General features: G+C 56.1%; 1 protein-coding gene across 1 annotated transcript; it reads left to right on the top strand.

Moving 5' to 3' along the window:
• Positions 1-3,159: 3,159 nt before the first annotated feature.
• IRAK1 (interleukin-1 receptor-associated kinase 1) lies at positions 3,160-12,251 on the top strand. The gene is made up of 14 exons (XM_012662028.1): positions 3,160-3,380; positions 3,461-3,628; positions 3,747-3,878; positions 3,997-4,103; positions 4,295-4,483; positions 4,708-4,772; positions 4,994-5,108; positions 5,888-6,006; positions 6,381-6,588; positions 7,024-7,089; positions 8,442-8,678; positions 9,418-9,811; positions 10,292-10,435; positions 10,889-12,251. Exons 1-14 carry the CDS (start codon positions 3,245-3,247, stop codon positions 10,948-10,950), a joined length of 2,142 nt encoding a protein of 713 aa, XP_012517482.1. The 5' UTR covers positions 3,160-3,244; the 3' UTR covers positions 10,951-12,251.
• The last annotated feature ends 1,350 nt before the right edge of the window (positions 12,252-13,601 follow it).

The following is a 13,601-nucleotide window of genomic DNA, read 5'->3' as shown; positions in this document are numbered from 1 at the left end:
AAACCTGTCTGAATGTACCTGTATACGTTTCAAAAACACCCCCCACGGAATCCCTGTAACCTATTTATTATATAAAGAGTTTGCCTTATAAATTTACATAAAAATGTCCGTTTGTGTCTTTTGTTGTAAAATCAAGTGATTTTTTCATAAGGTTCTTTTACTATTTGAAAAGATGGGCAGCACGCAGTTTTATTTTATTTTTGTAAGTTTTTTAATACATGTGAAAGCAAAGAATACTCAGCATGCCTTTCTAAGTGACGCGTTTGCACCTTTTGTTGGGAAGTACTGTATCCTGTGCTGTTAGCATTCTCGATAAATCTCTCTGTGAAAGTGACTCAAGGTCTGGGCTTTCATTATAAGACAGAAGTCTTCCCTCCAGCTCACATGACAGCATGGTGGTGTGTTTCCTCATTTTATCTGGCTGTCCCTGAACACAGATAGGCACTTTCAGGACTGCCATGAGAGGAAAGGGAAGCCCGCTTCACACGCTGGCCTTGCTGGCACCTTCCTTGGCTTGCTCCAGCATGTGACAGGAAGGGCCTGGCATGAGTCTGCCTGCAGCACAACTTTCCTGTTCGTGACCTGTATAGTAAGGGCGCCTCCTAGGTCTGATGTGCCGTGGTGCTTTTAGACCCCCTAGGCCCTGGCTTCTCCTGTGTTCCATGCTGGCAGAGACCCTCACGTGGCCTCTGCTAACTGCTAAGCTGGCTCCCTGAGCAGGCAAGGGCATGCTGACAGATGGCCCAAAGGGGGACATGTTGCCCTGCCTTCCCATAAGGAGCTGCCTCACCAGGTTGGTACTGGGCTGGAGGAGAAAACACCACCGGGCAGCAGGACTGTGGATTAGTCCAGCTTCACATAACAAATGTGGGCACACCTACCAGAAGGTACTCTAAAGTCCTGGCCTTGAATGTTAAATGAAAGGGTTGAAGATTCAGCCTGTATTCTTTGAGCATGTCTGTGCCAGGGCTGTTCTGGAGCTGATGTTTGAGCAGTGTGCAAGTAGGACCAAGGCCCTGCTCCCATAGAGGTCAGCATGTGTGTGAATGATAATTTCAGATACTTGAGGTGGCACATCTCAGTAAGGGCTGTACCTGTGAGAAGCCTCTGAGGCTCAGGACATAGTTGGCTGTCCCTTTAGGAGTGGCCACAGTGGCTACAGCTTTAGGGAACAGACTCCAACAGGGGCCGGCTGTGTGCCTTGGGCAGACCTCATTTCTAGAAACAGCCCTAACTAAGTCTTTGTGAGAACAGGTTGGGGCTGAGAAGCCCCTTTGCCTTCAGGATCAAGAGGGCAAGGGGGACTGTTGGCGGAGGAGATCCAGCTGGAGAAACAAAACAGTCAGTCCCCATTGCCACTTGGGGTTCTTCCCTGTCCAATGGGGGAGTCAGATAAGTACAGAGGCTCAGGGCTCCAGCTCAAGAAGGATGTGCATCAGAGGAAGGGTGCAGGGGCTGCGGCAGCTGCTTGTGGGGCGTAGGACACCTTCACCACAGCTGCTTGAGCTCAACCTTGTCAAACAAGAGCCAGGGGAGCAACACGTGCAAACTCACGGCTGTGGGGGACAGCGTTCTTGGCACATTTGAGAATACCTTGGGGAGTTCTGAATGGCTTAAGGCTACTGATTTGTGCAGAGGGTGGGCTAGACATGAGGTGGGCAGGCAGGGGGTGCATTGTAACGCCCCTGTAGGCAACACCAAAGGGCTGGGACTGCATAGGAGAATCTGGGGAACCTTGGGAAGGGCTTAGGTAGGAAAGCGTGGTGGTTTGATTTGTGCCTGAGGAAGACCATCCAGACAGAGACAACCAGTGACCCCTGTCAGGAAGGCAGCACGTTCATCAAGGTAAGACGCAGTGGTGAGGGCAGTGGGCCTGCAGGGAAGAGGCAGACTACAAAGATGTTCCTCGAGAGCAAGATAGTGTCTGCTGAGATGTGGGACAGAGGAGTGGCCAGGGAAGCCACAGAAATTCAAGGGCGGAGAATGCTGAGGGAATGGGCAAGAGACTGACGTGGCCACGGGTCAAACAGGCTGGGACGAGGGTGGGAGAAGCTGCTGGACTCTGGCGTCCTCAAAGGGCCAGAAATGTGACACAAAGGGGAGGAGGGACAGCAGCAGCTGAAAATCGTGCATACAGAGTGGCGCAAAAGCCTGTTAAGAGACATAAACACGTTTATGTGCTAGTAGGAAGGAGCCAGCAAAGAAGGAAAAAAGCAAAGAGCTAACAATTGCTGATGCAGGTTGCTAAAGGAGTGGAAAACATGGGATGGAGGAGGACACAGGAGGCTGCCCGGTGTGCAAGCTTCCAGACGGTTCTTCGAGCATCCAGCCTCACCACCATGATGAGAGTCAGTGGCGAAGCGGGGACGTTTCTGTGACCCACATCTGCTCCCATCCTGCCTAGAACTCTGCCTACTCTCCACTGCCTCCCAAATAACTGCGCCTCCCAGTGACTGTCACCAGGCTGGCGTGAGCCACCTTTCTGGAACCTTCCATTCCTTTGCTATGCTTTGTCCCCAGTGTTGGGAGCCGCTTTTTTTTTTTTTTTTTTGAGACAGAGTCTCACTGTGTTGCCTGGGCTAGAGTGCCGTGGCGTCATCTTAGCTCACAGCAACCTCAAACTCCTGGGCTCAAGCGATCCTCCTGCCTCAGCCTCCCGAGTAGCTGGGACTACAGGCATGCGCCACCATGCCCGGCTAGTTTTTTCTATATATTTTTAGTTGTCCAATTAATTTCTTCCTATTTTTAGTAGAGACGGGGTCTGGCTCTTGCTCAGGCTGGTCTCGAACTCCTGAGCTCAAACAATCCGCCCGCCTCGGCCTCCCAGAGAGCTAGGATTACAGGCGTGAGCCACCGCGCCCGGCCGGGAGCCGCTTTTTATCCTTCAGAGTCCCACTCGGACGGCCCCTCCTCCTGGAAGCTCGCTCTGCCCGCCCTGCCGGGGTGAAGCGTCGCGGTCCCGGCCTCGCGCTGACTTGTCTCGTCGGGGACACGTTGCGGGGACCGGGGTCCCTTCCCCCGGCGCGGCGAGGGGCGCAGGGCGCCCCCGTGTGGCGGAGGGCGCGTCGGCCCCCGCGCGCGAGATGGCTGCGAGCCCGGGCGCCGCCTCTTCCGCCCCGCCGGGCGTCGCACGAGGCCGGCTCGAAGGGGAAGTGAGTCAGTGTCGGCGGACCCGGCCGGCCCAGGCCCGCGCCCGCCGCGGCCTCGAGAGGCCCCGAGAGGCCCCGGCCCGGCGGCGGCGGCCATGGCCGGGGGGCCGGGCCCCGGGGAACCCGCGGCCCCAGGCGCGCAGCACTTCTTGTACGAGGTGCCGCCCTGGGTCATGTGCCGCTTCTACAAAGTGATGGACGCCCTGGAGCCCGCTGACTGGTGCCAGTTCGGTGGGTGGCGGGGGGCGGGCGGGCAGGGGCGTGGGGCGACGGGCTCCGGGCCCCGAGGCCTGACGCCCCACTTCCTGCAGCGGCCCTGATCGTGCGCGACCAGACCGAGCTGCGGCTGTGTGAGCGCTCCGGGCAGCGCACGGCCAGCGTCCTGTGGCCCTGGATCAACCGCAACGCCCGTGTGGCCGACCTCGTGCACATCCTCACGCACCTGCAGCTGCTCCGCGCGCGGGACATCATCACAGCCTGTGAGCGTGCGCAGCCCAGGGGCCCTGGGGCTAGGGGCACGGCGGCACCCCCTAGGGCTCCTCCCTCCCCCCAACCCCGACCTGGGCCTCAACCTTCCTTTCCTTCCTTGGCACCCAGGGCATCCTCCCGCCCCCCTTCCACCCCCAAGCACCACTGCCCCGAGGCCTAGCAGCATCTCTGCACCCCCTCAGGCCAAGGCCTGGAGCCCCAAGAAGTTGCAGTCTTCAGCCTCCACCCTCCTCTCCCCAGGTAAGAGGGCTCTGGTGTTGGGCTTGACAGACCTGAGAAAGGGACCACCTTGACCATGGCCAGGACTGTAGATCCTGCTGCTGGTCTCTGCTTGCCTCTCACTGGTGTCTCTGTGAAGCTTTTCCAGGCCCCCAGACCCATTCACGGCCTGAGCTCGGCCTGGTCCCAAGCCCTGCTTCTCTCCAGCCACCACTACCACCGTCTCCAGCCTCTTCTTCTGCCAAGGTAGGTGCTCTCTACCCCCCAAGGGAAGGTCTGAGATGAGGAGGGAGAAACTCAGCCTTCTTCGGTGCACCGCAGAGCCCCAGTCAGCCAAGCCGGGTCAGCTGGGAGGCAGCTGGGGTGGGGGAACTTGTAGCCCTGGACAGAGTGGGGGAGACCAGGCCCTCACCTGATCCAGGGTCTCTTCCCCACAGCCAAGCCCGGAGAGCCCAGTGCCCCTCCTGAAGGGGGCCCACCCCTCTCCATTCTGCTGGCCTCTGTGTGAGATTTCCCAGGGCACCCACAACTTCTCAGAGGAGCTCAAGATTGGGGAGGGCGGCTTTGGGTGTGTGTACCGGGCAGTGATGAGGAACACTGTGTACGCGGTGAAGAGGCTGAAGGAGGTGGGTGCTGCGTCCTGGCCAGGGCCCCACAAGGCCATCAGACAGCCCTCACTCCCCTCTCCAGTCCTTCCCCTGGTATCCCCCACGACTCCTTCAGGCCTCTGATTCCAGTGCAAAGTCCCTGGCCCCCCAGTTGTTCTGGAAATGGCTGACAAGCCTTGGCCGCAAGAGCCTGACGCTGCCCATTTTCCCTGCTCCTCCCCCGCCACACCCGGGGGCTGCAGGAGGCTGACCTAGAGTGGGCTGCAGTGAGGCAGAGCTTCCTGACCGAGGTGGAGCAGCTGTCCAGGTGAGCCTTGGATTCCTCTCGGCTGGGGACAGAGGGAAGGCTGGACCAGGGCCCTGTCAGGCTCCAGAACACACACCACAGGACCTGGCTCCGTTGGGTGCCTGAAGCCTGCCAGGCCCAGCCTTGCTGAGGGACCAGCAGGGGTTGCTCACCGAGTCTGGCCAAATGGAAAGAGGGGAGCCCGGGGGGCCAGAGTGCTCAGGCCCCACTTTTTCAAACAGGTTTCGTCACCCAAACATCGTGGACTTTGCTGGCTACTGTGCCCAGCGTGGCTTCTACTGCCTCGTATATGGTTTCCTGCCCAATGGCTCCCTGGAAGACCGTCTCCACTTCCAGGTAGGCTCACTCGGCCCGGCACACTTGTCCGGACCCACAGTGCTCTTGGCACCTGGGCAGGGTTAGGCGTGGGACTTGGGGCTTCCAGCCTTTGTGTTTGGGTCCTGCCAGCTGGCAGGCCTGGCCTTCTGGTTCCCTCCCAGCGCCTAGCTCAGGGTTTGGCCTGAGGTGGGTCACTGTTTTCTACAGAAGTCTTCCCCTGGTCTGTCCCTGGTTGTCCTCCGAAAGGGGGATTATTAACTCAAGCTTCTCCTTTTTGTAATCAGAGTAGCTGAAAGGTCTTGCCGGTGTAGCCCTTGAGGCAAAGGGGCCAGTGGTCAGCAGGCTGTACCCTCTGAGACTTGGCCCCATCTGAGTGAGGTACCCACGAGACACAGGGACTAAGCGCACACGGGGTGAGGGGTTCCTTGTCTTCTCACTTAGGCTGTGTTGGGGGAGGGTGGGGAGAATGCCTTCGACAACTGCTGACCACCCAGGGATGAAAGAATGGACTCTGGGAACCGAAGCCCATCAGATTCTGTCGTGAGTCCCAAAAACACGTTCCCCAGCCATTTTCCTAGCCTTGGAGTGCTTTACAAAGCAATGGGACAGCTTAGTGTCCACCCGCTTGTGAAGGAGGTCATAGAGACTTTGCTCCTTGGTTTCCAGAAGGGGAAACAGGCCCGGAGAGTAAAGTGGCTTGTGCCAAGCCACACAGTGACAGGTGGAGGGAGGGTTGGTGGTCAAAGAATGGCTACCCCCAGCCCCCCCGTGCCCCTTTGCTCCCTTTGCCTCCCCAGACCCAGGTCTGCCCCCCTCTCTCCTGGCCTCAGCGACTAGACATCCTTCTGGGCACAGCTCGGGCAGTTCAGTTTTTACATCAGGACAGCCCCAGCCTCATCCATGGAGACATCAAGAGGTGAGGAGGGGCCCATGAGAGCTACAGGGACAGAGCCCGAGTGCCCCCCATGAGAACCAGCTGCCCTGTCCCACTTATGTGGGGGACAGGCACAGCTTGGGACCTCAAAGTTGGGGGTTCTCGGGGCATTGAGCACCCCGGCATGGCACAGGTGTGGAAACAGGCAAAAGATGGGCCCACTGATGAGCACAGTGTGGGGGCTGGGAGCTGCTGGCCCCAGCAGCTGGAATACCCACGGCAGCACCGGCAGCCTTCTGTGGGCAAGGCATCAGGTCAGCAGCCTCGAGTCCAGTTTCATCCAGGCCAGGCAGGTGTTGGGGGCAGAGCAAGCAGGAGCTAGGGCTGGGCTGACTCCATTCTCTTCCCTCCCCAAGTTCCAACGTCCTTCTGGATGAGAGACTGATACCCAAACTGGGAGACTTTGGCCTGGCCCGGTTCAGCCGCTTTGCAGGGGCCAACCCTAGCCAGAGCAGCACCGTGGCCCGGACGCAGACCGTGCGGGGCACCCTGGCGTACCTGCCCGAGGAGTACATCAAGACAGGGAGGCTGGCTGTGGACACTGATACCTTCAGCTTTGGGGTGGTGAGCCGCTGGCCCCTCCACTGGCGTAGGGGAGGAAAAACCACAAGTAGGCAAAGGCAGGAGGGCCTGAAGAGTCTGCTGTGGGGGCTGGAGGCCAGCCTGGGGCAAAGCTAACAAAGCTTCAGTTCCAGGGCCCCTCCCTCCCTTGCATGGTACTCATCCTCACCCTGAAACTTGTGTTTGTAATTTTGCAAGCTTTTTCTGGACCCTCCAAGTGGGCCCTCCAAGATGCCTAAGCTTTGGTCCCATAACACTTGGCTCCGTCCCTGGTGAGAGCCGGTCCTCATCTGCCTGTCTCAGGGCCACACCCCTGTCAGCCCCAATCCATGTCCACCCCAGAGGCCTCTGCTCTGCATGCAGTCTGTCCCTGCCAAGGCCTGGGGCGACGTCGACCTGAAAGCTAGTGCTATGGTGTCCATCTTGCCCTCTCTCCAGGTGGTGCTGGAGACACTGGCTGGGCAGAGGGCTGTGAAGACGCACGGTGCCAGGACCAAGTATCTGGTGAGCCTCCTGAGGCGGGGCGGCCAGCAGGTGCAGCCCCAGAGGGTAGAATGATCCGGCAAGCACAGAAGCCTTTGCTACTGCTGACTCACCTTTGGAAGTGGGCAGGGCCCCAAGCAGCTTTCTTTACCTTGCCCAGGAGAAACCTGTCTTTCTTCTGTAGATGCCATGGGCCTTGCACAGACCCCCCTGGGCTGGGGGTAGGAAAGGGGGGCAGTCCCCGTGGGCTGGGAGCAGAAGGCAGGGGCCTGGAGGAGGCGGCGGTGGAGAGTTGGACACCACTGGGCAAACTGGGCAAGCGCTGGGTGTGGATGCCCCACGACCTTACTCCTTTGCTCCTGTCTGCCTCGCCATGATCTGAGATGGGCGAGAGATGGGAGACCCGGGGCGGTAGACCCCTGCTTGACGGTGGCCTTGGAGCAAATTCCTGCTTTTGTCTGGGCCTCAGTTTTCCCATATATGACACAGGTTTAATATGCACTTACACAATTCCAGGTCCTGGAACGTGCTCGGCCAGCGTCTGCTCCTCACTCTGTGCTGCTCCCACTTGCGGCTGTTCTGTGTGTTATGGGGGTCAGGGCTGCGTCGCAGTGGGGACTCGGCCCCTCCTTCCTTACCTTTTGCAGTTGTCAGTGTGTCCTGCTGGCCCTAAAGGCTGCTCTCCACTGTCCTTGTCGCCGTCCTGGAGAAGCATACCAGACTTCTCAGAGGTCTTTTTCTGGACCCTTCCCCATTGGCGCTCCATCCTGCACCCAAAGTGACCTTTCAGAAAGCCTCGTTGCCTTTTCTCTGCATTTAGGGTGAATGCCCAGTCCTTTAATGTGGCCTGACCCCACAACTCCCCAAGTCCCCTGTGCTTGGGGAGTGCCCTGCTGCCTGCCCCAGGACCTTTGCATGTGTATATCCTATTCTCTCTGCCTCAAGAGCCACCACCTACCCAGGTGGTTTCTCCTGGTCTGTCCCATCTCAAAACTCAAGATGGCCTCTTGTCCCATTTCTACTCCCAGGGTTTCTTTGTAGGGTGTTCCCCTTCTTGGCTCTGCCCTTTCTGGTAGTTCATGCCTTCAGATCCCAGCTCAAGTGCTACTTGCTCAGGTCCCAATTGAATGTCCCATGGGCCTCTCCAACAAATTGATACACTTATATTTGGCATCTCTGTCCCCCACCCGGAAGTCAGCTCTGTGAAGCCAGAGCCCAGGGTGTCCTATGTGTCGTGGGAGCAGCACTGGGCACACAGTGGGTGTTTAATAACTGCATAGAAAGAAGACCACAGGATTGGGTGGCAAGGGCCTGGGGAATGCAGCTGAAGGTGTGGCCACCCGGTGGCCATGCTCACAGTATCTGTCCCACAGAAAGACCTGGTTGAAGAGGAGGCTGAGGAGGCGGGGGTGACCCTGAAAAGCACCCAGACCGCACAGCAGGCGGGTCTGGCAGCGGATGCTTGGGCTGCTCCAGTCGCTACCCGGATCTACAAGAAGCACCTGGACCCCAGGCCCGGACCGTGCCCACCCGAGCTGGGCCTGGGGCTGGGGCAGCTGGCCTGCTGCTGCCTGCACCGCCGGGCCAAGAGGAGGCCCCCCATGACCCAGGTAGCCCTGGGGACACAGGAAGCAATTGAGAAGCCAGCTTCCATGGGGACTGGGTGGCCAGCTGGAAAGTCCACGTTCCTGGCCCTGCTCTGCAGTGAGCAAAACACGGCTCCTGCCAGGTCTCTTTCCGGAGACAAGTTTCCAGACATCCCTTGTTTGCCCTTTGCTTTTGCTCAGGGTGGTGTCCCACCGAACTGAGGGGCCCAGGGCAGTCAGCTTTGCTGGGCTCACCTCTGACCCCACTTCATAAAGACAGGAGGAAAGGGCTTCTCCCGCGCCCCCTACTGGGTGCACTGCACCACTGCATCTACCTTTTTCTGTCCTGCCAGGTTCCCCACCTCTGGTGACTGTTGAGAATGGAAAAGTCCCATTTGAAGGCAGCAGGGCAGTGAGATTCTTTCTAGAAGAGAAAGAGAAGGCATTATTCTTAGTCTTTGGCTTTGGTAGCTGTGATTCACAGCACTCCTGTGACAAGGACAAAGGGGCAAGGAACAGAGCTTTCCCAGCTGCAGGGCGTGCCTGCTTAGTGGTTCCTGCAGCCCCCAGAGCAGCTGTGCAGGGCAAGGTGCGGCAGCCTGAGCCCTGGGGCATGTCACTGACCACCCGGAGCAGCCCTGTGGTTTGACCACAGAATGCCAGGCCATTGCTGCCATCTTCTTGAGGCCGAGGCCAAGCCTGGCCTGGCACATCCAAGAGCACTGGCTCTGCTCTCCCTCAGAGCCTCTTTGTTTCCCTGCAGGTGTATGAGAGGCTGGAAAAGCTGCAGGCAGCAGCAGCAGCAGGGCTGCCTGGACAGCCGGAGGCCACAAGCTGCAAACCCCCTTCCCCACAGGAGAACTCCTACGTGTCCACCACTGGCAGTGTCCAGAGTGGGGGCACGCCTTGGCAGCCCCTGGCAGTGTCACCAGGAGCCCCAGCCCAGACTGCAGAGCCGCTCCAGAAAGGCCCCAACCAGCCCGTGGAGAGCGACGAGAGTGTATACGGCCTCTCTGCTGCCCTGCACTCCTGGCACTTGACCCCGAGCTGCCCGCCAGGCCCAGCAACCCTCGGGGAGGCTGGCTGTACTCAGGGGGACACTGCTGGAGAGTCGAGCTGGGGGAGTGGCGCAGGGCTCCGGCCCACAGCCATGGAAGGTAGCTGCGAGGACAGATACCCAGAAGAGGGACCAGGGGCCTCCTTAGGCAACAGTCCCCATGCTCCCAACCCTGGCCTTCTGGGGAATGAGAACTGAGGCCGGATGTTCAGCTCACTCTGTCCTTAGCAAGCTTGGGGCCACAGGAAGGAGCACAGAGAATGGCCTGTTGCTGTCTTGTTTCCCTCCCCAGGTCATGCCCCTCCCCGCTGGTGGATTAGAGGCCAGGAGCTCACCTCCCAGCCCCTTTCCCCACCCCACTCCTGGAATCCAGGAACAAAGAAGGCTCTGTCCAGGTTAGCCTAAGAGCTGGGTCCATGGCACAGCCCCATCTGGGCCCTGCCCTCAGAGTTCACCAAGGCATTCTATCCTGATGGCCAGAGAGGCAGGTGCTAGGCTAGGGTCTGGAAAGATTTGTGATGCTGGAAGTGTCACTGAGGTATTCCCAGGGACAGCTAAGAGGGTGCTATCTCCACCCCAGGATCGTCCCTAGGCAGCTCCGTGTCATCAGAGCCACCACAGATTGTCATCAATCCAGCCCGACAGAAGATGGTTCAGAAGCTGGCCCTGTACGAGGATGGAGTCCTGGACAGCCTGCAGCTGCTGTCATCGAGCTCCCTCTCAGGTACCCAGGGACTGCTTCAACTCTGCCTTTTGGGGGCCACCCAGACACTTGCAGCCTGATGGCCAGCGTCCGGGTGCTCAGGCTCACTTCCTCATGCCAACCCCCAACAGCACAAACAAGGCCTTGCTCATTGAGGGTATGGAACAGCCAGGCAGGCCACTCCCTCTAACGGTGTCTGGAAGCCCAGCCTGCCCCCCACACCTCCCTTAGGAGCTGTCCTGAGCTCCCTCACCTCCTGACAACAGCGCCTTCCCTTAGCCTGAGGGTGCTACCCACCCCGTGCTTCTGGAAAATATGAAGCCCCAGCAAGAATTTTCCATTCCGGGTACTATTTGAAGAGCCACTGCTTAGAACTAGAAACCCTCAATTCCTGAGAGCACCCTAGGAGCTGAGGGCTTCTGGCAGAGGGAACCTCCTCCTATTTGCTAAGTGGCATTTCCTCCTCTTCTGTAGGCTTGGGCCTGGGACAGGAAAACAGGCAGGGGCCCGAAGAGAGTGATGAATTTCAGAGCTGATTTGTTCATCTGGGCAAATCCCCCAAACCTGGAAGTCAAAGTTCTCATGTTCAGAAGTTCTCATGGTGCTCGAACCCTCAGCAGCCCATAGGCAATGGGGGTGAGGCCCCATCAGGGGAGAGAAAGTGGTGGCCCCCGTTGGCCTAGGGGTGTGGGCACAGGCAGGGCCCAGGGCCAGCCAGGCAGGTTTGGTGGAAGCCGTTGATAAGGGTGAGACATCTCAAAGACCTGCATTCAGTTCAGTGTTCCTGTTCCGGGGGAAAGGAAAGCTGATACCATCTAAGGGGTGGGTTGGGTAGTACATGTCAAAGGCTGCTGGCCTCACAGGCTGGGGAGGAGCGGGGAGGTGGGGCTGCTGTGCCGTGGGATGCAGCAGGGAACCATCTCCTCCAAGAGCTAGACAGGGTGTCTACAGCCCAGGCCTGCAGCAGCAGCTCTTAGCCCATCTCTTTGAACTTTTCTGAAGTCCTGAAGAGAAAGTGGCCACTCTGCACAACAGTAGATGAGGCCCAGGGCCCTCCCAGCCACTTATAATTTGGAAAAGTAAAAGTATGGCTATCCTGTGGTTCAGTCGACTAGCAAGAAATGAGAGTTCTGAGATCCTCCGGAGAATCTAGCAGGACACCCTCTCGAGCCAGCGTCTGTAGGCTTTACTGGAGACCTGTGAGCCAGTGTGACAACCTGCTAGCCAGGCCACCCCTGGGCGCTACAGATGGGCCCCACACCAGGTCAGGCTGCAGAGGCCACATGCTTAGCCTCAGGCACTGATTGTGGCAGAGGGGCCACTACCCAAGGTCCAGCTAGGCCCAAGCCATGTGTTACCTAGACAGCGAGAAGCCCCAGGAAGGGAAGAAGTTGGGAGCAAGGCAGGGAAGGGAAACATTTTCAGGGAAAAAAAAATGTGACTCACGTTTTTAGAAGCAAGTTGGGTTTTATATAACTGAATGTCCTCTCAAGTGTCTTTGGAAGTAGCCTGGCAGTAGCCCAGGCTTATGGCGTTTTTGTGTTCACAACCATGAGTCACACTACATGCCCTCATGAAGGTAGGCATTGGTGAAGTCCAAGTTGTCGTTGAGTAATAAAGACTTACGTTTTGATCTCTGGCTGTACTTGTGGAGTTCGTTGCACTGAAAGCCTTGAGCTTTCCCAGTGCTTTGTATCTCAGGGTTCTAGAGTGTCTACCTAAAACTCCAGACCACCATCACTGCCACCACCCCTGCTCTTGTTTCCACTCTTAGTCAGCCACACCCAGACTGGTGACAGATCCATTAGTACTGCTACCCAGTACTTTCGTGTGTCATTTTTTCCTGACGTATTTCTTGTTTTTTGATGCTATTGTAAATGGTATCTTTATTTAGTTTTCTTATTGATCATTGATAGTGTATAGAAATACAGTTGACTTTTGTGTATGGACCTTGTGTTCTGTGACCTTGTTTAATTTCACATATTAGTTCTAGTAGTGTTTTGGTAAATACCTTGGGATAGTTTATGTACACAATCATTTCATCTGCAAATAAAGACAGTTTTACTTCTGCCTTTCCAATATGTATGCTTTTTAGTTCTTTTTCTTGCCTTATTGCACTGACTAGGTCTCTAGTCAAATGTTGGATAGAAGTGGTGAAAGTGGACATCCTTGCGTTGTTCTCACTGTTAGGTGGAAAGTGTTGTCTTTCGCCATTAAGTGTGATGTTAGTTGTAGGATTGTCATAGATATATTTTGTCAGGTTATCTTAGTTTTCTGAGAATTTTTATTATATTAATACATAGTTGTTGAGTTTGCACGGCGTTACTGAATTTTTTCATATGTTTTTTCTGCATCTCTTGAAATAATCATACGATTTTTCTCTTTTGTTCTGTTAATGTTGTGAGCCACATTCATTTTCAAATGTTTAACTAACCTCAAATTCCTTAGATAAAAACAGTACTTGGTCATGATATGTTACTCTTTTATATACTGCTGAATTCCATTTGCTAATATTGCTTGAATTTTTTTTTTTTTTTTTTTTGAGACAGAGTCTCACTGTGTTGCCCAGGCTAGAGTGCCGTGGCGTCATCCTCGCTCACAGCAACCTCAAACTCCTGGGCTCAAGCGATCCTCCTGCCTCAGCCTCCCGAGTAGCTGGGACTACAGGCATGCGCCACCATGCCCGGCTAACTTTTTCTATGTATTTTTAGTTGTCCGATTAATTTCTTTCTATTTTTAGTAGAGACGGAGTCTCGCTCTTGCTCAGGCTGGTTTCAAACTCCTGAGCTCAAACAATCCGCCTGCCTCGGCCTCCCAGAGAGCTAGGATTACAAGCGTGAGCCACCGCGCCCGGCCTGCTTGAATTTTTATATCCATGTTCATGAGGGATATTGGTCTGCAATTTTCTGGTAATATCTTTATCTGGTTTTGGTATCAGGACCTCAAAATCAGTTGGAAAATGTTCTTCCCTCCTCCTCTTATATTCTTAAAGGGCTTGTATATGCTTGGTGTTATTTATTTGATAGATTCACAAATGAAGCCATCTGTACCTGGAGTTTTCTTTGTAGGAAGGCTTTTGATTACAAACTCAGTTTCTTTAATTAGATGTTGGGCCATTCATGTTTTTGTTTCCTGTGTCAATTTTGATACTTTGTGTATTTGTGTCTTTTAAGGAAGTTGTCCATTT

The sequence above is a fragment of the Propithecus coquereli genome, unplaced genomic scaffold (genome assembly GCF_000956105.1).
Source record: "Propithecus coquereli isolate 6110/MARCELLA unplaced genomic scaffold, Pcoq_1.0 Scaffold748, whole genome shotgun sequence".
NCBI lineage: Eukaryota > Metazoa > Chordata > Mammalia > Primates > Indriidae > Propithecus > Propithecus coquereli.
The sequence above is the reverse complement of the archived record's forward strand: the minus strand, read 5'-3'. Positions and strand labels throughout refer to the sequence as shown.